The sequence below is a fragment of the Schistocerca nitens genome, chromosome 6 (genome assembly GCF_023898315.1).
Source record: "Schistocerca nitens isolate TAMUIC-IGC-003100 chromosome 6, iqSchNite1.1, whole genome shotgun sequence".
Taxonomy (NCBI): domain Eukaryota; kingdom Metazoa; phylum Arthropoda; class Insecta; order Orthoptera; family Acrididae; genus Schistocerca; species Schistocerca nitens.
Window position 1 is genome coordinate 577574302 of NC_064619.1, and position 26722 is coordinate 577601023.

The following is a 26722-nucleotide window of genomic DNA, read 5'->3' on the forward strand; positions in this document are numbered from 1 at the left end:
TATATGTGCACTTTATACTGGTAAATAAGTATGCAACGCGAGATTCATCTTAAAGCGGCTAATGTAACATCATATTTAAAAACTGTTATGAAATAATCGGCAAATAATTTTATACGCGTAAGTACATATAGAAATATTTTAGGTAGTTTACTCACTGTATATGCCTGCTTCTTTTCTTAAAAAACAAATTAAGACGTTGAAATCAGATGGCATTGGACATCTTTCTGCAGTTTCTGTGTGTGTTTGTCTTATGCAGCTACCGAGAAACGACGTGAAAAGATTCGAAACTGATTAAGTAAAACAGAATAAATTTGAAATTATAAGTAGGGAGTAGATAAAACGTCATAAATACTCCTGAGATTTTTTTCGATCTGAAAGCACAGGGCCACCACAGCGTCCCTAGGTCAAGATAGCTTATGGTCTTAGAAATCCAAATTTCACGTTCACTGCGTAGAGAGTACTCACCTGGCACATCATCTTGAGCTTTCCTGACGTAAAAGTCGGGGTCAACTTGGTTCGCAACCGTTTCCATTTGTTGCCTCCAATGAAGAACAGATTGTGGTTCAACGGTTCCTGCTCGTTGAAAGGGACTCCTCTATTCCGGAACGAGTCAAAATCTTTGACTAGTACCATCCGTATGAGGTCAGGGTCAATCAGGACGAGCATTGGTTTGGTGAATCCGTATATTCCCACATACCTCTCACCTGAAGAAGGAAAACACAATCAGAAAAAGTATGTTACAATGGCAAAAATACCTGGTGATTGTATTTTAATTAAGATTCTAGTTAACATCTTTCGTTTATAATTATCAGAGTAAATATTTAGGTAACATTAAAATTCATATGAAATCAAAATTATAAAGTATGTCCAAAAGACACAGCTCCGAACGCACCACTTGATGACGCATTATCCAATAACATAATGAAAGCTTAGTTAACCGATGAGACAGTATGACTTCAGTGGGTATCTCGTGAGACACCAAACTACATGAGACATCAGGAGTCAGGGACTGAGTGAAAGGCACACACACGTTTTACGACTCCACATTTAGTTTTCTTTCTTAATTAGTATTAATCCTGAGGACTTACACGCCAAGCCAGGTGCTGATTACAGCACATGCAACAGCAAGAACGGTGACCTCTGAACACTTATCTGTGCATATGTTTGACACTTATTGTTTGAATTTACAATAACTGCTCTTGAAAATTGAGGGTATCTCTTATCGTAATTGTTTACATAGTAATGAAAAAAAGTACACACATCAAAAAGTTTTGCATCACCTCGGTTCCGAGAGTTCCGAAAATTGTATAGAAAATTGGAATAGAGATCAACATAAACATCATTTCCGCCATTTTTCTTGCTCATGGAAACCACACATTGCATGTTCTACCACCATACACCGAGACCTTCAGAGGTGGTGGTCCAGATTGCTGTACACACCGGTACCTCTAATACTCGGTGGCACGTCCTGTTGCATTGATGCATGCCTGTATTCGTCGTGGCATACTATCCACAAGTTTATCAAGGCACTGTTGGTTGAGATTGTCCCACGCCTCAACGGCGATTCGGCGTAGGGCCCGGGTTCCCGGGTTCGTTCCCGGCGGGGTCAGGGATTTTCTCTGCCTCGTGATGACTGGGTGTTGTGTGCTGTCCTTAGGTTAGTTAGGTTTAAGTAGTTCTAAGTTCTAGGGGACTGATGACCATAGATGTTAAGTCTCATAGTGCTCAGAGCCATTTGAGCCATTTGATTCGGCGTAGATCCCTCAGAGTGGTTGGTGGGTCACGCCGTCCATAAACAGCCCTTTTCAATCTATCGCAGGCTTGTTCGATAGGATTCATGTCTGGAGAACATGCTGGCCACTCTAGTCGAGCGATGTCGTTATCCTGAAGGAAGTCATTTACAAGATTTGCACGATGGGGGCGCGAATTTTCGTCCATGAAGACGAATGCCTCGCCAACATGCTGCCGATATGGTTGCACTATCAGTCGGAGGATGGCTTTCACGTATCGTACAGCCGTTACTTCATCTTCCATGACCATCAGCGGCGTACATCGGCCCCACATAATGGTACCTCAAAACATCAGGGAACTTCCACCTTGCTGCACTCGCTGGACAGTGTGTCTAAGGCGTTCTGCCTGACCAGGTTGCCTCCAAACACGCCTCCGAAGACTATCTGGTTGTAGGCATATGCGACACGTATCGGTGAAGAGAACGTGATGCCAATCCTGAGCAGTCCATTCGGCATGTTGTTGGGTCCGTCTGTACCGCGCTGCAAAGTGTCGTGGATGCAAAAATGGACCTCGCCATGGACGTCGGGAGTGAAGTTGCGCATCACGCAGCCTATTGCGCACAGTTTTAGTCGTAACAAGACGTCCTGTGGCTGCACGAAAAGCATTATTCAACATGGTGGCGTTGCTGTCAGGTTTTCTCCAGTCCACAGTGACGGGTAACCGAAAGGCACGCGCTTAAACTCACGCAGGTTGGCGTGAGGTCTGAAACAGGATACGTAATGAATGCTATAAAGAAAAGTACGTAGCTGCTGGAATACTTAACTTTAATCCACAATTGTTGAACATTGGTCTTGTTACTGTACATGCTTCATTAGATACATAGCAAAGGATAAATGGCGCCTGGCTAGGTCGTAGCAATTGACTTAGCTGAAGGCTATGCTAACTATTGTCTTTGCAAATGAGAGCGTAATTCTCAGTGAACCTTTCATAGCAACGTCGGCTGTACAACTGGGGCGAGTGCCAGGACGTCTCTCTAGACCTGCCGTGTGGCGGCACTCGGTCTGCAATTACTGACAGTGGCGACATGCGGGTCCGTCGTATACTACCGGACCGCGGCCGATTTAAAAGCTACCACCTAGCAAGTGTGGTGTCTGGCGGTGACACCACACTTACATACAAAGTCAGTTTGTAGGGTAGGAGACGAGATACTGGCAGAAGTAAAGCTGTGAGGACCGGGCGTGAGTCGTGCTTCGGTAGCTCAGATGGTAGAGCACTTGCCCGCGAAAGGCAAAGGTCCCGAGTTCGAGTCTCGGTCGGGCACACAGTTTTAATCTGCCAGGAAGTTTTATATCAGCGCACACTCCGCTGCAGAGTGAAAATCTCATTCGGGTTTCGGCTGTTCGCCAATATCAGGTACAAAGATAAATGTATGTGGTTATGATATTTTTGTAGGCTCAAAGAATTTAAACTAATGCATCTACAGGGTATCTCAGTTCGTTTCCAAAGATGACAACTTTTTGTGTGTGATTTAGGACTAAGACGAGAGGAATTATTGGAGTGGACATGGGATGAAAAATTATTGAACTTAGATAACATGTGTGACACATTAAGTAACGATATTTACAACAAATTACAACAATTGTTTTGAGAAGAAATTAACTTAAAAAATAAAATCTGGAGGCATGCTCCAAGTGAGTGGCTGAACAAAGTAATCTAACGTTCAACAGTACCAATATTACAAACAAGTAACATGTAGGCCTACAAGTGAGATTAATGAGGTAAGTGGTGCAGCTGTGATTATACAAAGTAATAATTTTTAACACGGCAAGTGAAACTATAGTAGCTGAAATACTGGAGAAATGTGGCATTTGAGTAGGAAGATTTATTTACAACTCAGTCTGGCTGGGAGTATGAGTAGCATCTGCAGTCAGAAGTGGCGATAAGGGAACTGTGTCTGATCATTCCATACTAGGCTTGGGCAGATGGACCCATGTTTATTAATTTCCATTATTTCAAGATAGTTCAGTTTCCTCCCTTTATCGATCTGTCACATATTTTATGTAAGTTCAATAGTTTTTCATCACATTTTCGCTGTAATAATTCCTCTTGTCTTACTGTTTGTCTTTGGAAACAAACTGAGGTACTATGTAGAGGCTCTAATTTAAAATCGTTGATCCTATAAAGGATACTCAAAGGGAAACGAGACAGAAAGAAAAAAATAAGTAACCTGTTTCAACAGTAATCCCCATAACTATTGTCACATTTATTCTACTGTTAGACAAGACGGTCAGTGCCTTCATGGAAAAACGTTTCCGGTTGCCTCCGGAACCGTGATTGTACCCACGAGTGCATCCCTTCATCTGAAGCAAAAATATGGAAATCTCGTGGGGACAGGTAATGACTGTGCGGAGGATGTGTAAGTGCTTCTAAGTGTAACTTCTGCAGCGTAGTCGAAGAAACCTTGGGAAGATGTGGGAGGGGACAGTCCAGCAACAGAATGAAGCCGTTTCGACTACGCTCCAGAAGTTTCGCTGGGAAGAACTTACACGTGCTCTACACAGTGCCGATCTCTCCCCATAAGATTTCCGTATTTTTGGAGCCCTGTAGAAAGACATTCAAGCTCGTCGATTTGTTTCGGACGATGATGTGCACACCGGGGTACAATCATTGTTCCATAGGCAACCGCACACATTTTTCCATGAAGGCATTGGTCGTCTAGTCTCTTAGTGGGATAAAAGTATTAACATTTGAGGCGGTCACTTTTGAAATAATAAACAATGTACTCACTTATTTCCATGTCTTTTTTCATTTGACTGCTCCTTATACAAAAATTTCACAGCCACACATTTTTATCTTTGCGCCTTATGATGGTGTAACAGCTGAAAACTGGTTTGTAAAATAATAAATATTATCGAAAATTACACAAATGTCTTGCGTGTTATTATTATATTTATCTATATGCAGCGAACTGTTCCAATTACTCTGACAACATAATATTGCATTGACTACTGTTCTGTCTGTTCTTGGTAGAAAACTGGAAATCTGTGGTAAGTTCCTGTGGGACCAAACTGATGAGATCATCGTTCCCAAGGATTACACACTACTAAATCTAATTTAACCTAGCTTTCGCTAAGGACAACACACACACCCATGCCCAAGGGCGGACGCGAACCTCCGACGAGAGGAGCCACGCGAACCGTGGTAAAGTAGAATATTTTATAAATTATGAATATATATATATACACTGATGCAAACAAAAATTGCGGCACCAAAAAATAATTAATGTAATGAAATGTCGGGAATGCGTTTGTCCGGGCCAGACGTCAAGATTATTGTAAAACAGCCCCCGGAATGCTGTTCATGAATGGCAGCACAACGTGTCGAATCACCAGATTGACGTACAAATTTAGAGTCAGGGTGCGTGCGATATGCGTGGGATAACCATGAGAGTACTGTCTCTGTCATACAAAATCGCACCCTAGACCATAACTCCAGGTAGACCTACAGGTCCAGTGTATATAGCACGCAGGCAATCCTGTGCAAGCTTCTTCATCTTCCAGTACTTACTGCAACCTACATCCTTCTGAATCTGCTTAGTGTATTCGTCTCTTGGTCTCCCTCTACGATTTTTATCCTCCACGCTGCCCTCCAATGCTAAATTTGTGATCCCTTGATGCCTCAGAACATGTCCTACCAACCGGTCCCTTCTTCTTGTCAAGTTGTGCCACAGACTCCTCTTTTTCCCAATCCTATTCAATACCTCCTCATTAGTTATGCGATCTACCCATCTAATTTTCAGCATTCTTCTGTAGCACCACATTTCGAAAGCTTCTATTCTCTTCTTGTCCAAGCTATTTATCGTCCATGTTTCACTTCCATACATGGCTACACTCCATACAAATACTTTCAGAAACGACTTCCTCACACTTAAATCTATACCCGATGTTAACAAATTTCTCTTCTTCAGAAACGCTTTCCTTGCCATTGCCAGTCTACATTTTATATCCTCTCTACTTCGACCATCATCAGTTATTTTGCTCCCCAAATAGCAAAACTCCTTTACTACTTTAAGTGTCTCATTTCCTAATCTAATTCCCTCAGCATCACCTGACTTAATTCGACTACATTCCATTATCCTCGTTTTGCTTTTGTTGATGTTCATCTTATATCCTCCTTTCAAGACACTGTCCATTCCGTTCAACTGCTCTTCCAAGTCCTTTGCTGTCTCTGACAGAATTACAATGTCATCGGCGAACCTCAACGTTTTTATTTCTTCTCCATGGACTTTAATACCTACTCCGAATTTTTCTTTTGTTTCCTTTACTGCTTGTTCAATATACAGATTGAATAACATCGGTGACGGGCTACAACCCTGTCTCACTCCCTTCCCAACCGCTACTTCCCTTTCATGCCCCTCGACTCTTATAACTGCGGTGGTGGTGGTGGTGGTGGTTAGTGTTTAACGTCCCGTCGACAACGAGGTCATTAGAGACGGAGCGCAAGCTCGGGTTAGGGAAGGATTGGGAAGGAAATCGGCCGTGCCCTTTCAAAGGAACCATCCCGGCATTTGCCTGAAACGATTTAGGGAAATCACGGAAAACCTAAATCAGGATGGCTGGAGACGGGATTGAACCGTCGTCCTCCCGAATGCGAGTCCAGTGTGCTACCACTGCGCCACCCCGCTCGGTCTCTTATAACTGCCATCTGGTTTATGTACAAATTGTAAATAGCCTTTCGCGCCCTGTATTTTACCCCTGCCACCTTTAGAATTTGAAATAGAGTATTCCGGTCAACATTGTCAAAAGCTTTCTCTAAGTCTACAAATGCTAGAAATGTAGGTTTGCCTTTCTTTAATCTATTTTCTAAGGTAAGTCGTAGGGTCAGTATTGCCTCACGTGTTCCAACATTTCTGCGGAATCCAAACTGACCTTCACCGAGGTCGGCTTCTACCAGTTTTTCCATTCGTCTGTAAAGAATTCGCGTTAGTATTTTGCAGCTGTGACTTGTTAAACTGATACTTCGGTAATTTTCACATCTGTCAACACCTGCTTTCTTTGGGATTGGAATTATAATATTCTTCTTGAAGTCTGAGGGTATTTCGTCTGTCTCATACATCTTGCTCACCAGATGGTAGAGTTTTGTCAGGACTTGCTCTCCCAAGGCCGTCAGTAGTTCTAATGGAATGTTGTCTACTCCTGTCTACTCAGGTCTTTCAGTGCTCTGTCAAACTCTTCACGCAGTATCGTATCTCCCATTTCATCTTCATCTACATCCTCTTCCATTTCCATAATATTGTCCTCAAGTACATCGTCCTTGTATAGACTCCTTCCACCTTTCTGCTTTCCCTTCTTTGCTTAGAACTGGGTTTCCATCTGTGCTCTTGATATTCGTACAAGTGGTTCTCCTTTCTCCAAAGGTCTCTTTAATTTTCCTGTAGGCAGTATCTATCTTACCCCTATTGAGATAAGCTTCTACATCCTTACATTTGTCCTCTAGCACATGGCCGTCCGTAACCCGATCTTCTTGCGACCGTACATTTCCGCGACCATCACTGCCAGCAGTCATGTGTAGTGGTCACATTCCTGTCAAGACTTTCTGCAGTATCACAGAAGAATCATCCAGCTCCTCATAGCCCTGTTACACGACCTCGTTCAATGTTAGTGAGCTGTCTTTGTCACCTTAAAGGCATTCTTGATTAACATCAACTCACCACATCCAATTTCAAAGGTAACTAACGACTGCCAACAATCATGTTCAGTGGCCATATTCCCGTGAAGACTTTCTGCAGTATCGCAGAAGGAACATCCAGCTTCTCGTAGCCCTATTACACGACCTCGTTCAAAGTTAGTGAGGTGTCTTTGTAGCCTTAAAGGCATTCTTGATTAACATCAACTCACCACATCCAGTCTAAAAGGTAACTAACTCTCACGGCCGTTACAGCTTGTACCGAAAGAAAATCTGATTTGCATCACAATGACGAAGTCATTAGCGCCACTCCTATGCAACTGGAGCGAAATGGGAATAGACATCATCTTTCAGATGTAGAAACACGTTTATCAACTTTCGTTTATGTCGCACGACTCCTTCTTGGTGCTGCGACTTTTTTCCGTAATTGTGTATATAGAAATGCCACTTGGGCAACTTGTGCGTCTCTGGAATGAAGGTGAGATGAAATGATAAGAACAACATAAACTGTCAGTCTCCGAGGGAAGGTAATCTCTAACCCGGCCGGGAATCTAAACCATCGACCCCGTGATCAGGGACACAACATTGCTAACGAGCTTCTTTATTCCTGTGGATTTGAGCGAGTTGTGTTTATGAATCAATTTTCGTAACTATTGCAGTTTTATATGAAATAGATACCGTATATTCTATTAATGGTTTTGAAAAAGGTGGCAACATGGGCGAGTACACTCGTTCGATATCTGGCCATTAGCACTTCTGTCAACTCTAACAAACCCCTTTGAATGAAAACGAGAGTAAGCTCTCATTTGGAGAGGATATTTTGTGAGGACAGTTTGCAAATTTTACTCCAGAATGCTTTGTGCGACTCTTTTGTTGAAATGGTAGGGGACAACATGAACTGCAAATGTGTTCCCTTTAGTATACCATTTCACATACATGCTTGGAAGTGTTAACAGAAACTTATTGCTGACGTAAATTTCGTAATGCTTTTCCTTGCTCTTCCTCTGCGAGAGACTGAATTTTTACATTGTGAATTTTGGTGAGTGTACAGTTCATGTTATTTCCATTGCTGGTTGCTAAGAGCATCATCAGTGCCCTCAGAAATGCTTCTTGTTTAAATAAGAGAAATGTGCAAAATAATTTCGAGCTTATAAGTGACTTTCCACAGAATTGTAGTAACTTCTTGTAGCTATCCATTGCCACAGATCATCCTATACCTATATCAGCGCTTGTACATTTATGAATAATTATTGTGCAATCTCACTGTGCTACAACCTTCCACAGTAGCAAAGCGACGCTGATATTTTTATAATTTTCGGTTACGTTCAGCGAGATGTGACCACATGCAGCGGAAGCCTTTGTGAGTATCAGGACCGGAATTAATTTGAGGGCTGTGGAAACAGCAAAATATGTACTAATGCTTCAAGTTTTCTTTCGTTTCTCTACGTGGCGCCGGCCGAAGTGGCCGTGCGGTTAAAGGCGCTGCAGTCTGGAACCGCCAGACCGCTACGGTCGCAGGTTCGAATCCTGCCTCGGGCATGGATGTTTGTGATGTCCTTAGGTTAGTTAGGTTTAACTAGTTCTAAGTTCTAGGGGACTAATGACCTCAGCAGTTGAGTCCCATAGTGCTCAGAGCCATTTCTACGTGGCGATCAAAAAGTATCCGTTTCAGGACGGTGTTGCAGCGTATATGCAACGTAGCACGACTTAGATGGGAGTATATAAGCACCGACATGTAGGGAAGGGAATAGTTTGGCATTCGTGTCTTTCCAATGTGCGTGCGGTAAATGCGAAAATGTGAACTATGGCGACATTGTTACCAAATGCATCCAAACAGGACTAAGTGCTGGTATTATTTTCTTGGGTGTCGAAGGAAAAACGCCAGTAAACATTCATCGGACAGTGAAGAATGTGTATGGGACAGCATGTCTGTCGAAAACCATCGTTCCGTCCTAGCGCAAAGTTCCGTCCTAGCGGCGCTTCAACGCAAGACGCCAGTCGATCTGGAGGGCAAGCCCCATCAATCACAGACAAGTGGGAGGCAGTCGACCACCCGCCCTATCGTATTGATCCCTCCCTATGTGATTGTCACGCCCTCGGCTCCTTAAAAAAGGCCTTGAAGTGACGACGATCCATGTCGGAAGAGCATGTTCTGCAGATAGTTACAGACTACTTCACGTAGCAGAAAACGGTGTTTTACCAACCGGTTTTATCTTCAACCGGCTGTATCGGTGGAATGATTGCCATGGTGATCACAGCGCGTTTGTCTGATCGGCATACCCACTCTGAGCAGAACGGCCTTCGGACGGAAGCTTTTCTATCGCCCCTTATAGAGAAAACAGTGATGGTATTACTAAGTCAGATACGTGTACTGTTTTCCAGTTACTCGTTTATCTTGCTTTGATGAGACAAATAGAAAATGATCAGATAACTGCCACTGACGTGAAACATTAGAAATATTTTAATACAATAGAGTTCAAAAAGTCTTGTACCTCTGAACTGACGGTAGATGTCTTGCAGAATAAACTCCAAACGTTTCTGTCCTAGAAAGCTTTTCCTGAGATTCCCGAAGGGTATCTGCGGTTTCGCCTGCGGCACTCCACGCTTGCTCCAGTAGGTGTATCGGTGTGAGAACCAGGCATACAGCGCCGCCACTGTCACCAGGAGAACGGCGACCACTTCGCTCAGCCACGACTCAAGGAACACGCCCATTGCGTCCACCACTGCACTGTTTACTCTCCCCCGGAAAGATTCACCTGCTGGTAAAACTCCTGAAAAGTAAGGACAAATTTATATGTAAAACACGAAACGGTTTCTTAACAACATGGTTAAATTTCGAGTTGTGTTATACTAGCAGATCTACCAAAAAACACCGACAACACTTTGTATATTTCATGATACTGAGAACAGGTCATTTTTAAGGTTCCGTACCTCAGCCGGCAAAAACGGAAGTGTTTGTTATAGGAATACTTAGTTGTCTGTCTGTCTACTTCTCTGCCTACCTGCCTGTCTGTCTTTCTATATGTCAGACTGTTAAAACCCTTCCCCAGGAACGGGTAGGCGTATTGAGTAGGAAATTTATGTCATAAACTAAGGCCTGTAGTCCCTTGACAATGGTGTAATAAATTTGAACTACTGAGCCAATACAATCAAAAGATACGCTCATTTATGCCACATATTTTGATGCAAACTTACTCATCAAAACCTATAAACCACTTTTCGTTGACTTAGAATCATGAAATCTGGCAAGAAGCAAGGTTTCACTGTACAAGTAAAGGAAAAAATACGAAAATGGTGAATTTTTAATTATACCGCAGGAAACAAAAATTTTCGTCATTTACTATCCAATTATCTGTCAGTCCATCTGTTAAGACTCCTTATTCTCAGGAACAGGTACATGTACCAAGTTGAAGTTTACAGCACAAACTAAGGTCTCTCGTCGGCTGGTGGTGTAATAAATGTAAACTTCTAAGTCAATGGAGTCAGAAGATAGGCCATTTATGTGACATATTTTGGTCTTCGCAAACTCACTGATAAAACGTATAGGGTACTTCTCGTTGACCTAGAATCATGAATCTGGCAAGAAGCAAGGTTTCACTGTACAAGTAAAGAAAAAATAGGGAAATGGTGAATTTTTGTTGCGAAACAATTTTTTTTTGTCTTTTGTTATCCAAGTGGCTGTCTGTTCATCCCTCTGTTAAGACGCCTTCTTCTCATGACTTTTTTCTGCAGGGAATCTCTGTCCGATTATGCATAGTTTGGGTAATCTGGAGTGTCCAAATTTGAGAAAGGTGTCGCCAAAGCTTCTTCAGGTCGTGTTTGGTATCCTAATCAGTAATGCAATCCATTAAGTATCAGTATAAAGTGGACGCACGGACTGCACGCGTGTTAACGTTTACAAGGGTACCGCGCCTACTCGTCATCCCCAATTTCACCCAAATTTCTGATGTATGCAGAGTTTGGCCAGAAATGAAAGTAACAAAAGTTGGAGCTTCAGACGGCAAACCATTTAGGAAAAATAATATTTTTGGCGCGGGTCAGACGATGAACGAGCCATTTACACAGCGTGTCTCAATTCCGTTAGGACTGACGCTATGAAAAATAAAAGTAAAGAATTACGTTCATAGAATCACCTTATTAATCCAAAATAGTCTCACATGAGTCAAAAAACAGCTGAAATCATTTTAAAAGTGATTAAAATTCTTCTGGGCATTATGCCGCGTCATTGCTAAAAACTAACAACAATAATAACAAACTAAAACCGACGTTTCGGCCGAAGTGCAACGGCCTTCCTCAGGGCACGACTCGTTTTGCATGTGGATAGGTGTATCGATGTCTGACGTCACTGCTAGAAAACTTTGATTGGCCCTCTAATATGATTGGCTAGTCATGATGTAAGAGAAGATGGAAAGAAAGAGGCTATTCGTGGATGTCCATGTCGTAAACGATTGGAAGCAGTCCGCCAGTCAGCGCTCGGCTTCTGGTCGGCAAGGTTTCCTCCTGGTGTGCGCTGCGCTGAAGTGGACTGACAGTTGCTCTACAGCTGTTCGTGCGACCGGTCGCGGGGCAGAAGCTACACGGGACACTGACGTATCTTTTACTTTTTTTTTTAGTTTGACTTCCATGCAATATTGTCGATTCTGTTGCTGTCTAATTGTTTGTTGACTTATGTTTCGTTGTTATTTTTGTAGTAAACAGTTGTATGTTCCGGTATGTTCTGACACTTCATTAATAATGGTCAAAAATAAACTTAATTTCCAGGTGAAATGTCGTGACAGCAATTATGTCAGACGATCATGTGACATAATTAGAATTGAAAGATGTTTATTACGCTGCAGGCCCAGAACATTACAAATAGTTCTGAGAAGATAACAAAAATAGCGTAGGGTGGTTACAAATGATTCACCGGGTTTAGATGTCGTACAGCTTCAAATAGATAACGCCCATCTATTCAAACTAATAACCGATGATACGAGCTTATTTTAAAGTCTTGTTTATGCCATTGCATGTCTCGTTGCGGTTCACGAGGCGGCAAGGTGGCAGGAGTTTGCGAAATGATGACTAACCAACAGAAAGCATTTTGTATGTTTCAAGAAGACTGAGCCTGTCGCTACCATGCATTGCGCAGTTTGCAGACAGTACGCTTACTAACGATGATTCCGCACAGCACGGTAATGGCTGTGTTACCGTCGCTATGACCCGGCCGTTGTGGCCGAGCGGTTCTAGGCGCTTCAGTCTGGAACCGCGCGACCGCTACGGTCGCAGGTTCGAATCCTGCCTCGTGCATGGATGGTTGTGATCTCCTTAGGTTAGTTAGGTTTAAGTAGTTCTAAGTTCTAGGGAACTGGTGACCTCAGATGTTAAGTCCCATAGTGCTCAGAGCCATTTGAACCATTTTTGAACCAGAAATCGTCGTCGTAAATAAATGAATCCGAGTCTGTGTCAGTATGGGTCAAAGGTGTTGACAACTGTAAGAAAATAAAGCTAGTTGGTGATCTTACAGCATGGAGCCACCAACCCACCAAAGGATTCTACGGTGGTATTGACTGTTCAACGATACAGGCTGCCTCTGTAAAGGAAGAAGCTTTGGGCGATCAGGTGTTCCAGTTGATCGTTCGAGAGGCGTTTCATCGCCGTTCAGAAAAATCTACACGTCTCGCAAGTAGCGAACTGGGCATTCCACAGCCAACAGTATGGAATAGTCTACGCAAGCGATTACGTCAGAAACCAAATCGCATATAGCCGGTGCAACGTTTACGGCCAAGCATCATCAGACGCGAATTTTGTGATTCTTTCCAGGGAGCAGTGGAAAATAGCGAATTACTCCATGACTCGTGTCCACTCGTTCCACATAAAAGGTGAAATGAATCACCAAAACGCTCGCATATGCGACACTGCAAATCCCAATGCTACAGTGGAGATTTTAACGTCTTCTGTTTCAAGTAGCAAAGCGTTCGGGCCTTTTTTTTTTTTTACTGGGAAAATTGTAATGGATACAATGTACCTAAACATGTTGCAGGAGTGTTTGTTTCCTAAACTAATAGCTGACATCCTAAACTTCATATTCCAACAAGACGAAACTAAGCCCCATTGTAATAGAGTAGTGCGTCGCCATTTGAATGAGAAACTTGCAAACCGGTGGACTGGGAGTTAAGTCCAGGATTGGAGGAGGAGGAGGAGGAGATTAGTGTTTAACGTCCCGTCGACAACGAGGTCATTAGAGACAGAGCACAAGCTCGGGTGAGGGAAGGATGGGGAAGGAAATCGGCCGTGCCCTTTCAAAGGAACCATCCCGGCAAGTCCAGGATTGTGTGGTATTCTTCAGGTGGTCCTCAGGTCTTTTGACTTCACAGTTTGTGAGTTTTTTCTTTGAGGATATGTGAAAGACAATGCTTACGTACCACCTTTGCCGAAAACTGTGGCTGAACTCCAGGATCGCAGCACTGCTGCACTGGTGAATACATGTCCGAACGTGTATGGGTCGAACTTAACTACTACATGGATGTTTGTCGTGTAACACGAGGAGACTACATAGAACACTGCAATAATGTGCAAGAAACTTGAGAATGTGCTTTTCATTAAATATATCATTCACCATTTTTATGTGACACTTTGTGAAACACATTCATCCAAAACCCGATGAATCATTTGTAGTCACATCGTACATCGCGACATTTAAAAAAAAACGGAAATTTCCAAATTTTGTTCCCATTCAGAGAGTCGTATCTTTTGAATTTTTGTGATACGCACTTGGTCCTCAGAATGCATTGAAACACTGACAATCCTGGTCCGAACAGCACTTGTCCCATTATAGTCGGACAGCTAATTTCTGGGCTGTGAAACCGTTTAACACACGTGTCATGCGAACGAAGTTTTTCGCGACGGCACTTATATCTAAAACATTCTCGGTATTCTTGCCGCGTCAGTTCTGGATAAAATCTCGAGCTTTCGACGATTACCTCCATCGTCATCGTGAGGAGCTGAGTGTCTTCACTGCTGCTGTGGTAGCCTCTATATAACCCGAAGACGGCTTCTGATTGGTCGGCTTATGATTGGTCGGCGATTACGTACTGCTGTCGCAGACAGTGTCACTGTGTGCGCCGGTGGCGCCACCGCTTCCGTTGGAATGTAAACCTTGGAAGGAACGTCTCTGCTGCTTCTCTGCATCAAGCACTCGTTTCCATGCACAGCTCAGATGGTATCCGCTATCGTGGCTAAAGTTATTTTGGCTCATTCTTATTTCAACAGCCTCATTAATAACAGAATCCCAGTACGTGGAGGCATGGGACAGAATTTTTGTTTCATCGAACTATATTTTATGTTTGTTCGTGAGGCTGTCTCCGCAATTGCCGATTACTCCAGTTCTCTATTTTTAATATGGCGTTGGTGGTCAGCACAGCGGTCGGAAACGGTTCGAATCGTCTGACCTATATAATTGCTTCCACACTCACAGGGTACATTATAAACTCCAGGGACCCTGAGGCCGAGATTGTCCTTAACAGGGCGCATCATCTCCTTAATTTTCTTAGGAGGACGAAAAATCGGTCATATACCTCGTCTACCCAGGACTCTTCCTATTTTGCTGGAAATCGCGCCACAAAAAGGAAGAACCGCAATCGGAGTTTCATCCTGTGAGTGTGCAGCATTTTCACGTTTCCTTCCTATGGAGAACGCTGCCTTTATATCGCGTGCACCATAGCCATTCTTTCGGAACACGTTCTTCAGATGGTTAATCTCGGACCTTAAGTGGTCCTCGTCAGAAACAGTTTTGGCTCTATAATACCAACGTGTTCAAAACGGCTCTCTTCTGAGCAGGATGATGGAAACTCTGTGCATTCAGGTATAACTCGGTATGCTTCGGCTTACGGTATACAGAGTGGCCAAGACGCCCGTCCGCCTGTCGTTGTACTAAAACGTCTAAGAAAGGCAGTCTCCCTTGCTTCTCCATCTCGACAGTGAACTGGATGTTCGAATGTATGCTGTTCATGTGTTCCATTAATTGTCCGAGAGCTTCTGCACCATGTTGCCAGATCATAAATGTATCGTCAACGTAACGATAAAATAAGGATGGGCGGAGTGGAGCCGAATTTAATGCACGTTCTTCAAAATTCTCCACAAAAAAGTTAGCCAGTGATGGAGACAACGGAGAGCCCATCGCCATACGGTCCGTCATTTCATAAAATTTGTTACCATACAAGAAGCAAGTGGTCGTCATCACGTGCCGGAACAACTTTATAGTTTGAGGAGGAAAAAGATCCGCCAGCATTTTCAAAGCGTCCTCCACAGGAACTTTTGTGAACAGCGATACCACATCCAGGCTGACTAAAATGTCATTTGGACCAACTCTAATCTCTTTGATTTTCTCAATGAACATCTGGGAGTTTTTGATGTGATGTTCACACCGGCCGACTATAGGAGTCATCAACTTTGTTAGGTATTTGGCCAGCTTATAAGTAGGAGGACCAATTTCACTGACAATAGGTCTCATGGGAACATTATCCTTGTGGATCTTCGGTAGTCCGTACAACCTGGGCGGTGTAGGTGCTCGGACTCTGAGATTATACAGGTCAGACGATTCGAACCGTTTCCGACCGCTGTGCAAAACACCAACGCCATATTAAAAATAGAGAACTGGAGAAATCGGCAATTGCGGAGACAGCCTCACGAACAAACAAAATATTGTTCGATGGAACAAAAATTCTGTCCCATGCCTCCACGTACTGGGATTCTGTTATTAAGGAGGCTGTTGAAATAAGAATGAGCCAAAATAACTTTAACCGCGATAGCGGATACCATCTCAGCTGTGCGTGGAAACGAGTGCTTGATGCAGAGAAGCAGCAGAGACGTTCCTTCCAAGGTTTACGTTCAATCGGAAGCGGTGGCGCCACCGTCGCATACAGTGACACCGTCTGCGACAGCAGTACGTAATCGCCGACCATTCGGAAGCTGGCCACGGCCACGGGCTATAAAAACGCTACCACAGCAGCAGTGAAGACAGTCAGCTCCTGACGATGACGATGGAGGTAATCGTCGAAAGCTCGAGATTTTATCCAGAACTGACGCGGCAAGAATACCGAGATTGTTTTATATACACGTGTCATGTTAGTAAAGTAACAAATTTTATAAGCCACACACAATCGTAAATCAGTCGCAGTCGACACGCTAACCAACATAATATGGACAAATTTAGTTTAAACAATCCTTCCTCTTTAAAACGTGACCAAGGTGGCAACCTTTGTCTTGTATTTACTGAGTTATTGAAGAAAAAATGGTTCAAATGGCTCTGAGCACTATGGAACTTAACATCTATGGTTATCAGTCCCCTGGAACTTAGAACTACTTAAACCTAACTAACCTAAGGACATCACACAACACCCAGCCATCACGAGGCAGAGAAAATCCCTGACCCCGCCGGGAATCCAACCCGGGAACCCGGGCGTGGGAAGCGATAACGCTACCGCACGACCACGGGATGCGGGCAGTTATTGAAGAATAAATTATTTACGCAAAATTCGAGAACGATTGCCTTCTTTACGCAAAACACATATTACTTTACACATATGGGTCGCCATAACACTTGATAAAATCAGTTTTCTGGCGAAAAATTAGAAATTATTACGTGCAGTGGAAAGTTAATAAACAAGTTTTCCTGCTAAATAATATTTCATCAAAAGAACCAGTCGTCCCCGAGGTGGTTTTCTAATATCGAAACGCACAATCTTACAACTGAAACTTGCTGGCAGATTAAAACTGTGTGCCCGACCGAGACTCGAACTCGGGACCTTTGCCTTTCGCGGGCAAGTGCTCTACCATCTGAGCTACCGAAGCACGACTCACGCCCGCTACTCACAGCTTTACTTCTGCCAGTACCTCGTCTCCTACCTTCCAAACTTTACAGAAGCTCTCCTGCGAACCTTGCAGAACTAGCACTCCTGAAAGAAAGGATATTGCGGAGACCTGGCTTAGCCACAGCCTGGGGGATGTTTCCAGACAACTTACAACTATTTATATTCACAAAAAACTTAGACACGAGGTATACACAAAAAACACTTCGCGTTAAGTATGAAAATATAATAATTATGTAGCTAACAAACTTTTAATAAACACTCACTATTCCGAAGATTTAAACACCTAGTACTGTCCTCGTGAGCTATGACTGTCTTGCTGACTTCAGCGAGGTGGGTGTGTTAACTGGCTTTAAAAATTGCATCACGCTTAAAGGAGCCCAAGTCATCAGCCGCGAATGATTTATGGTCAACGACAGCAGAGAATTTCTGTCAGCATTTAATAAAGGGATAAAAGAAGTGATATTAAAGAAATGATATATATTTTATATTCAATTTTTGGAGGTAGGTCTAAATTTACAAACACTCTTCTTCTGTAGTCTATGAGCAAACGCCGTATTATCTTCCATATAGAACAGTTCATCACAAAAAGAAAGACACGAATCTCGTTGTGGCGCATACACACTGAAGAGCAATAGAAACTGGTACGCCTGCCTAATATCGCATGAGGCCCCCGCGAGAGCGCAGAAATGACGCAACACGACGTGGCAGGGACTCGACTAATGTCTGAAGTAGTGCTGGAGGGAAATGACACCATGAATCCTGCAGGGCTGTCCATAAATCCGTAAGAGTACGGGAGGGTGGATATCTCTTCTGAACAGCACAGATTTGCTCAATAGCGTTCATCACTAGGGAGTCTGGTAGCCAGCACAAATGTTTAAACTGAGAACAGTGTTCATGGAGCCACTCTGTGGCAATTCTGGACGTGTGGGATGTCGTATTGTCCTGCTGGAATAGCCCAGCAATTCCGTCGGAATGCAGAATGGGCATGAATGGATGCAGGTGATCAGACAGGATGCTTACGTACGATTCACTTCTCAGAGTCGTATCTAGACGTATCAGGGGTCCCATATCACTCCAACCGCTCACGCCCCACACCATTATAGAGCCTCTGCCAACTTGAACGGTCCCCTGCTGACATGCAGGGTCCATGCATTCATGAGGTTGTCTCCATACACGTCCATCCACTCGACACAATTTGAAACGAGACTCGTCCGACCAGGAAACTTGTTTCCAGTCATCAACAGTCCCATGGTGTTGACGGGCCCAGGCGAGGCGTGAAGCTTCTGTCGTGCAGTCATCAAGGGTACACGACTAGGCCTTCGGCTCCAAAAGCCCACATCCACGATGTTTCGTTCAATGGTTCCGCACGTTGACACTTGCTGATGGCCCAGCATTGAAATCTGCACTTCTGTCAAGTTCAACGATTCTCTTCGGTCGTCGTTGGTACCTTTCTTGCAGAATCTTTTACCGGCGGCACCGATGTCGGAGATTTGATGTTTTACCGGATTCCTGATATTCACAGTACATTCGTGAAATGGTCGTATGGGAAAATCCCCCGCTTCACCGCTACCTTGGAGATAGTGTGTCCCATCGCTCGTGCGACGACCTTAACACCACTTACAAACTTACTTAAATCTTAATAACCTGCTATTGTAACCGCAGTAACCATACACTTGTCGTTCATATAGGCGTTGCCAACCGCAGCGCCGCATTCTGCCTGTTTACATATCTCTATATTTGAAAACTCACGTCTACATCAGTTTCTTTGGCACTTCAATGTATTTTATTGTAACAGAATGTAGATGACGGACAGAAAAATGCACTAGTTAGTTTAAAAAATGGCTTCTTATTCCAAATTTACTACCAGCACAATCAGCTATCAGTTAAATTCAATTTAGCAGTTTATTCTAAGCAGAAAATTACATACGACTTATGCTTTTAGAAAGGAAGGTTTGGAGGGACCAGTGATAGAAACAGGAGAGTTGATTATTTTTGTTGAATCTCTTTATTACTGTCTTACGAGAGATGATGTCCTTCTGTATTCAGAAATATAGTAACAGTCGATTATACGTATACCCATCCCATAACGTCACACTTATCATCATACATTTGACACATTTTTTCTAGACCCATTATTTTTCTTTCATTGTACTTACACTTGGTCAAATAAAGCAACATTCCACTTTCAGTGCCTCCTTGATTTTTTTCTGGCTCTTTTCTCAGTGCGTTCTAATTTATCAGTTTTTTTTATAAAAATTCACTTTTGCTCTTGATTCTTTTTATTTTGTTCGTGCTTGGTCTTTTAAATTTAAAATTTGTTCCTAAAAGAGTTTCCCTGTGCTATATACGATTCTTCAATATTATCTGTTTCCTGTCTGACTATTTATTTCTATGAATCAAGCCTTTGTTGAGCGCTTTTCCATAAAAACGCGCCTGCCGGGGTGGCCGAGCGGTTCTAGGCGTTACAGTCTGGAACCGCGCGACCGCTACGGTCGCAGGTTCGAATCCTGCCTCGGGCATGGATGTGTGTGATGTCCTTAGGTTAGTTAGGTTTAAGTAGTTCTAAGTTCTAGGGGACTGATGACCTCAGAAGTTAAGACCCATAGTGCTCAGAGCCATTTGAGCCCATAAAAACGCAGAAAATGTTGTCATTTATTACAAAACACGTTCAAAAATAAATATCTGATGTTTCATGACCTCCGAAATAAACAGTATACTTAGGTAAGTTCCTCATCAGTTTTTTCTATGAATATTTGTCTGCATTGGACCCTCTGCTTTTCTTTAAATTCTTCTTCTAGTTTACATTTGACTGTTAAGTATTCACTGGAATATAAGCATTTTAGTGTAAGTTAGTGTCTGAGCTCTTCCTTTATTTATAGTCATTTCTTATCATTCGTGTTTTTTGTTAAATTATGTGCTCCTTCCATGCTACTGATTCTTCTGTTTATAATTTTCATAAGCCATTTTCTCGTATGATTACTGCAGGATACTAAAACTTTCCCACCTATTTATGTCGACATGTGTTTCGCTGGCAAACAGGAGAATGCCTTCCAGATATGTGGAAGTATCAGGAAAATTTTTCTCGATGGGGAGCTGTCAGGAAAATTGTACACCTTGGATGGACCCAAACCAGCAGTTCTAGGCTAAGAACCCGACCCTAATTCTGAAACACTTTAACACAATCAGTTCTGTCTCTCAAATAGACGACGTGGAAAGTGCATACGCAAGTGGAGTATAGACGTAACTCGCATTGTAGCTGCAGCCTTCTTCGTGCTGCCGAGAGCACTGAACGACCTTGGCCCTGCTCGACGGCTTGCAGCGAGTGGCCAATACACGGCCTTTTACATTCCACTTCACTGCAGCTTTCTAAACATTACACTAACTAACCATTGCTTAGCAGCTGTTAAGCACTTACTTAAGCTATATACAGTACAGTGCATCAATTTTCGTCTTAAGCGTCGCCTTACCCTACTACTCTTCTCTTGACGCATCCGTAATCTTTAGTTGCGTCACGTACACAAGCAAAAATACACAAAATGCACGACAGTGACGCTGATGCCTTTAATCAGAATAGTTGTGGATATTAATACTGCAGTCGAAAGGAAATGTAACCAGGAAGTCAACTCCCTTGAAAATTGCCTGAAAAACAGAGCCTTGCAGACAATGGGGACTCAGAAATTTGTATTACGTAACTAGTGACGCAGCAATTGCCGACATCTCTGCTAACAAAAGCTCCGCTTGTTCTGTCTTAACAGATCTAACATACACTGGCGGAAAAACTGCAAAACAAAGAAGGCGCTGTGTGACAAACGAAAGTTGGTAGGTATGTTCTTTGTCTGAAATATGATATCTATTAAAATTTCGGACCAGTCACATGAGGATGCAGATCAGGTTTGCTTTCAGTTCACGATGTAATGGTCGTGAGCGTTAGTTACCTTTGAGATTGGACTTTGTGATTTGATGTTAGTCAAGAATGCCTTTAAGGCAATGCAGACACCCTCATCAACACCTCACCGAGTTTGAGAAAGCTCCCGTAATGGGGCTACGAGATACTGGATGTTCCTTCTGAGATACTGCAGAAAGACTTGGTAGGAATGTAGCCATTGGACATAATTACTGGCAGCGTTGGTCTACATCTACATTCTATATTTATACCCTGCAAGCCACCCAACGGTGTGTGGCGGAGGGCACTTTATGTGCCACTGTCATTACCTCCCTTTCCTGTTCCAGTCGAGTATGGTTCGCGGGAAGAACGACTGCCGGAAAGCCTCCGTACGCGCTCGAATCTCTCTAATTTTACACTCGTGATCTCCTCGGAAGGTATAAGTAGGGGGAAGCAATATATTCGATACCTCATCCAGAAACGCACCCTCTCGAAACCTAGCGAGCAAGCTACACCGCGATGCGGAGCGCCTCTCTTGCAGAGTCTGCCACTTGAGTTTGCTAAACATCTCCGTAACGCTATCACGCTTACCAAATAACCCTGTGACGAAACGCGCCGCTCTTCTTTGGATATTCTCTATCTCCTCCGTCAACCCGACCTGGTACGGATCCCACACTGATGAGCAATACTCAAGTATAGGTCGAACGAGTGTTTTGTAAGCCATCTCCTTTGTTGATGGACTACATTTTCTAAGGACTCTCACAATGAATCTCAACCTGGTACCCGCCTTACCAACAATTAATTTTATATGATCATTCCACTTCAAATCGTTCCGTACGCGTACTCCCAGATATTTTACAGAAGTAACTGCTACCAATGTTTGTTCCGCTATCATATAATCATACAATAAAGGATCCTTCTTTCTATGTATTCGCAATACATTACATTTGTCTATGTTGAGGGTCAGTTTCCACTCCCTGCACCAAGTGCCTATCCGCTGCAGATCTTCCTGCATTTCGCTGCAATTTTCTAATGCTGCAACTTCTCTGTATACTACTGCATCATCCGCGAAAACCATCATGGAACTTCCGACACTATCTACTAGGTCATTTATATATATTGTGAAAAACAATGGTCCCATAACACTCCCCTGTGGCACGCCAGAGGTTACTTTAACGTCTGTAGACGTCTCTCCATTGAGAACAACATGCTGTGTTCATGGGACTATGCGACAGCAACAAGACCGGGGTCCGAGCGGCCACTTGGCATTTGGATTTGGATTGTATTGTTTGGGGGAAGACACCAAACAGCGAGGTCATCGGTCTCATCCGATTAGGGAAGGACGCGGAAGGAAGTCGGCCGTGCCCTTTCAATGGAACCATCCCGGCATTTGCCTGGAGCGATTCAGGGAAATCACGGAAAACCTAAATCAGGATGGCCGCACTTGGCATTACCGAGAGAGAAGATGGTCGTGCTCGACGTATGACTCTAGCGTATCGTACTGCATCTGCAGCAGCAATTTGAGCAGCAGTTGGCTGCACAGTGACATAACGAACTGTTACAAATCTATCACTTCAAGGACAGCTCCGAGCCAGACGCGCTGTAGCGTGCCATTCACGGACCCCAAATCACCGTCCTTTGCGACTTCAGTGGTATCAAGCAAGGGCTCTTTGGAGCGCAGGATGGAGGTCTATTCTGTTTTCTGATGAAAGTCGGTTCTGCCTCGGTGCCAGTGATGGCCGATGTTGGTTAGAAGGAAGCCAGTTTAGGGCATGCAACCAACCTGTCTGGGTGCTAGACACACTGGACTTACATCTGGAGGTATCGTCCGGGGTGCGATTTCATATAACATCAGGCGCACTCTCCTGGTTATTCCATGCATCCGGACTGCAAATTTGTACGTCAATCAGGTGATCCAACCTGATATGCTGCCATTCATGAACAGCATTTGAGGGTGTATTTCCAATAGGACAACGCTCGTCCACATACTGCTGTTGTAACGCAACATGCTCTTCAGAGTGCCTACACGTTGCCTTGGCCTGTTCGATCACCAGATTTGTCTCCATTCGAGCACATATGGGACATCATAGGACGAAAACTTCAGCGTCATCCACAACCAGCATTAACCGTCTCTGTATTGACCGACCAGGTGCAACAGGCATTGACTCCATCCCACAAACTGACATCCGACACTTCTACAACACATTGCCTGCATTCAACATTCTGGCGGTTACGCCGGTTATTAACATACCAACATTTCACATTTGCAGTGGCTTATCTCGCACTTACTTTAACCAATGGTCTTACAGTATTAATCACTTAAACATGTTACCTAGAGAAAGCATTCCCGAAATTTCATTACTCTATGTTAATTATTTTTGGAGTCGCGATTTTTGTCCGTCAGTGTATCTGACGAACGTAGAGAAATGGCTTGGAACAGTTTGCTGGACTAGATTACCAGTTATTTGGGGACAAGATGTCGCGCATACTCTGTCTCAAGATTCGCGACCTGTGTATATGAACACAGGATAAAGAATATGCAACTTAAGTATTTTTTACAGTGTTCAGAAAACAGAACTACACCGTAAAGCTTTAAACAAAGAATTGTATGTAAATTGTTAATTACTAAAATAAACATTGTTGATTTACAAACAGGAAATTTCCTAAATCGCTTCGTAAACTGATATCAGCATAGCTCCCCCTCCGCCCCCCCCCCCCCCCGCCCTCTTTCCAATAGAACGTTCTCCTTTTTCAAAATCGTCTTAATCGTACAACCTTTAATATTATTCGAACTTCGGTCTTAGAGCCGTTTACTATGTTATTAGTTGGTTGTGTTTAATGTAACACGTGTGATTTCATAGTTGAAATTACGGACAAGTTCTGAGGAACTGAACTGTTATTGGAGACAGCGGCTAAAGATAGCGAAAGATTGAAAGTAGATCAGAGTTTAACGTCCGGCCGACGAAGAGGTCATTGCAGATGGATCACAAGTTCGAAAAGTGGGAAGGGATGGAGCAGGAAGTCGGCCGGGGAAGCGATTTGGGGAAGCCACGGAAAACCTGAATCTAGATGGCCAGACATGACCTGCCGCCTGCCAGTCTGGATCCAATCATCAATGTGGATTTTCCCATCATCTTCTAGCAGGTCTTCTTAATGGTCTTTCCTTATCTTTTACACTACAGGAAAGAAGTTCGTTCAACTGTCATATATACATTCGTCGAGCTACATGTCCTGTTTACGTCTATTCCCTGCTCTATTAGCTTCTTTTTCCATCTCTCCTAGAAATTCCCATAAGGCATCTCACTTTGCAATCCCCTGTTTTTAATTGTGTTTGCATTGAAACTCAATGTCTCATTGATGTAAGTCAAAACTGGCAATACACTCTCAATGTAAACTTTCTTTTTCAGTCACAGAAGAAGGTTATGTATGGAAATCGTATTTAGATTACCAAACCAGACCAAATTATTTTACCCTTCTGTTTATTTCTTTAACTGTCCAAATGTAATCATAAATTTGCAATCAGATAAACGCACTGGTTGCACTTTTATGTTTCTTTTAATTGCCACGATCGGTGTCGGACCCAAGGCCACTTTCCATTGACTATCTGAACAATATTTTTTAAAAAAAAAAGTACAATGGAATAATTTACATGGCAAAGAAAGTAACAACAAACAATAAAAGCGAACGTCTAAAATAAATAATGTTGCAATAACATCTCGTCAACAAACATCGCCACACAGCATAGCAAAATAACTAATGTTGTATAGCAAAATGGTTCAAATGGATCTGAGCACTATGGGACTTAACATCTATGGTCATCAGTCCCCTAGAACTTAGAACTACTTAAACCGAACTAACCTAAGGACATCACACAACACCCAGCCATCACGAGGCAGAGAAAATTCCTGACCCCGCCGGGAATCGAACACGGGAACCCGGGCGTGGGAAGCGAGAACGCTACCGCACGACCACGAGATGCGGGCAATGTTGTATAGCAGCTCCTTCACAATTTAAGAAAACAATATTCACTCTAAGACCGAAGAAACGACACACGACGAAGAAATTATCCTAATACAACGGAAATCAGCAGATGTGATGTACATGCACAACAAACAAATGATTATAGTTACAGAAAAATTGGATGATTTATTCGAGAAAAAGAGTTTCACAAATTAAGCAAGTTAATAACGCGTTGGTCCACCTTTCGCCCTTATGCAAACGGTTATTGATATGCATTCATTGACAGAGCTGTCAGATGTCCTCCTGACGGATGTGCCAAATTCTGTCCAATTGACGCAATAGATCGTCAGAATACCAAGATGGTTGGAGGGCTCTGCCCGAAAGGCTCCAACTCCAATCTTTCTCAGCTGGGAAGAGAACCGGCGCCCTTACTGGCAAGGAAGGCTCTGACAAGCACGAAGACAAACAGTAGAAACCCTCGCCGTATGTATGTGTGTGTGAGGGGGGGAGGAGGGGGGGAGCATTGTCTTGCTGAAATGTGAGCCCAGGATGGCTTGCCACGAAGGATAACAAAACGGCACATAGAATATTGTCAAGTTAACGTTGCGCTCAAAGGGTAACGCGGATGACAACCAAAGAACCAAAGGGTTCCTGCTATGAAAAGAAATGGCACCCCAGACTACCACTCCAGGTTCTCGGACCGTATAACGTGCGACAGTTTGGTTTTCCAGTGCTGTCCAGGGCGTCTCCGGACACGTCTTCTCTGGTCATCGGAGTTTAGTTCGAAATGCCACTCATCACTGAAGACAAGTGTATTCTAGGCACTGAGATTCCAGGCTGAGCATTATGAACAGGGCTCGCCAACCAGTTTGGTATTCTCTTCAATAAACTATGCAATTTTTCTGAAATTATAATCATTTTCTTTCGGGTGGAGTGACAGTTTATAAGGAGGACCAGCAGACAGAGGTGAAGATGAACTGTGAGAATCAAATAAGCCTAAGGACATAGCACAGAATGGATTTTCACTCCTCGTCATAGGAGTTTGCACTGATTTCAAACTTTCTATCAGATTAAAACTGTGTGTCGGACTGGGATTCCAACGTAGCTCAGTTGGTAGAGCAGACAAAAGGTAAAAGTTTCAGGTCATGTCCCGGTCCCGCACACAGTGTTAATGTGCTAGAAAGTTTCATAAGTACAGTGCTTTGAAAGTAAAACAAAATACAGAAATACACGGAATTTAGAAGTTTTGGTTGGATGTATAAGAGAAAGAAACGAAAAAAGACAGCAGACGACACTCAGAGAACCTAAGACGAAAGCAGAGTCGAATTTGGGAAGCCAGCGGTAGCAATCAAGTGAAGACAACAAGTGCATCTCCGCACGCAAACAAGATGTTTACGCGACGTGAATGCTGTTTACTTAAGTGAGGCACACGTATTGTGTAAAGGTGAAACCTAGTCAACAGCACAGTGTCATCAGTATAATGATGGTGTTTCAAATATGTTTCTTTAACAACTATTACCTCTTCGTTTTCCCAGTGCAGACTCGCTCTAGGGCTACTGAGAATTATTAAGGCATTACGAAATCTTATTGCTCGCCTGGCTCTTTAAATTTTTAA

The 26722-nt window shown here is 43.2% G+C and overlaps 1 protein-coding gene across 2 annotated transcripts in view; it reads right to left on the reverse strand.

The window, feature by feature from the left end:
• LOC126262241 (probable cytochrome P450 6a13) overlaps positions 1 to 26722 on the reverse strand; it is a 282234-nt gene that overhangs the window by 252688 nt on the left and 2824 nt on the right. For both annotated transcript variants that reach the window (XM_049958715.1, XM_049958714.1), the window contains exons 2-3: positions 9909 to 10187; positions 466 to 704 (exon numbers count right to left, since the gene is read on the reverse strand). In XM_049958715.1, coding sequence (XP_049814672.1) covers positions 466 to 704; positions 9909 to 10128 — 459 coding nt within the window. In that variant the 5' untranslated portion in view covers positions 10129 to 10187. The remainder of the gene's footprint in view (positions 1 to 465; positions 705 to 9908; positions 10188 to 26722) is intronic.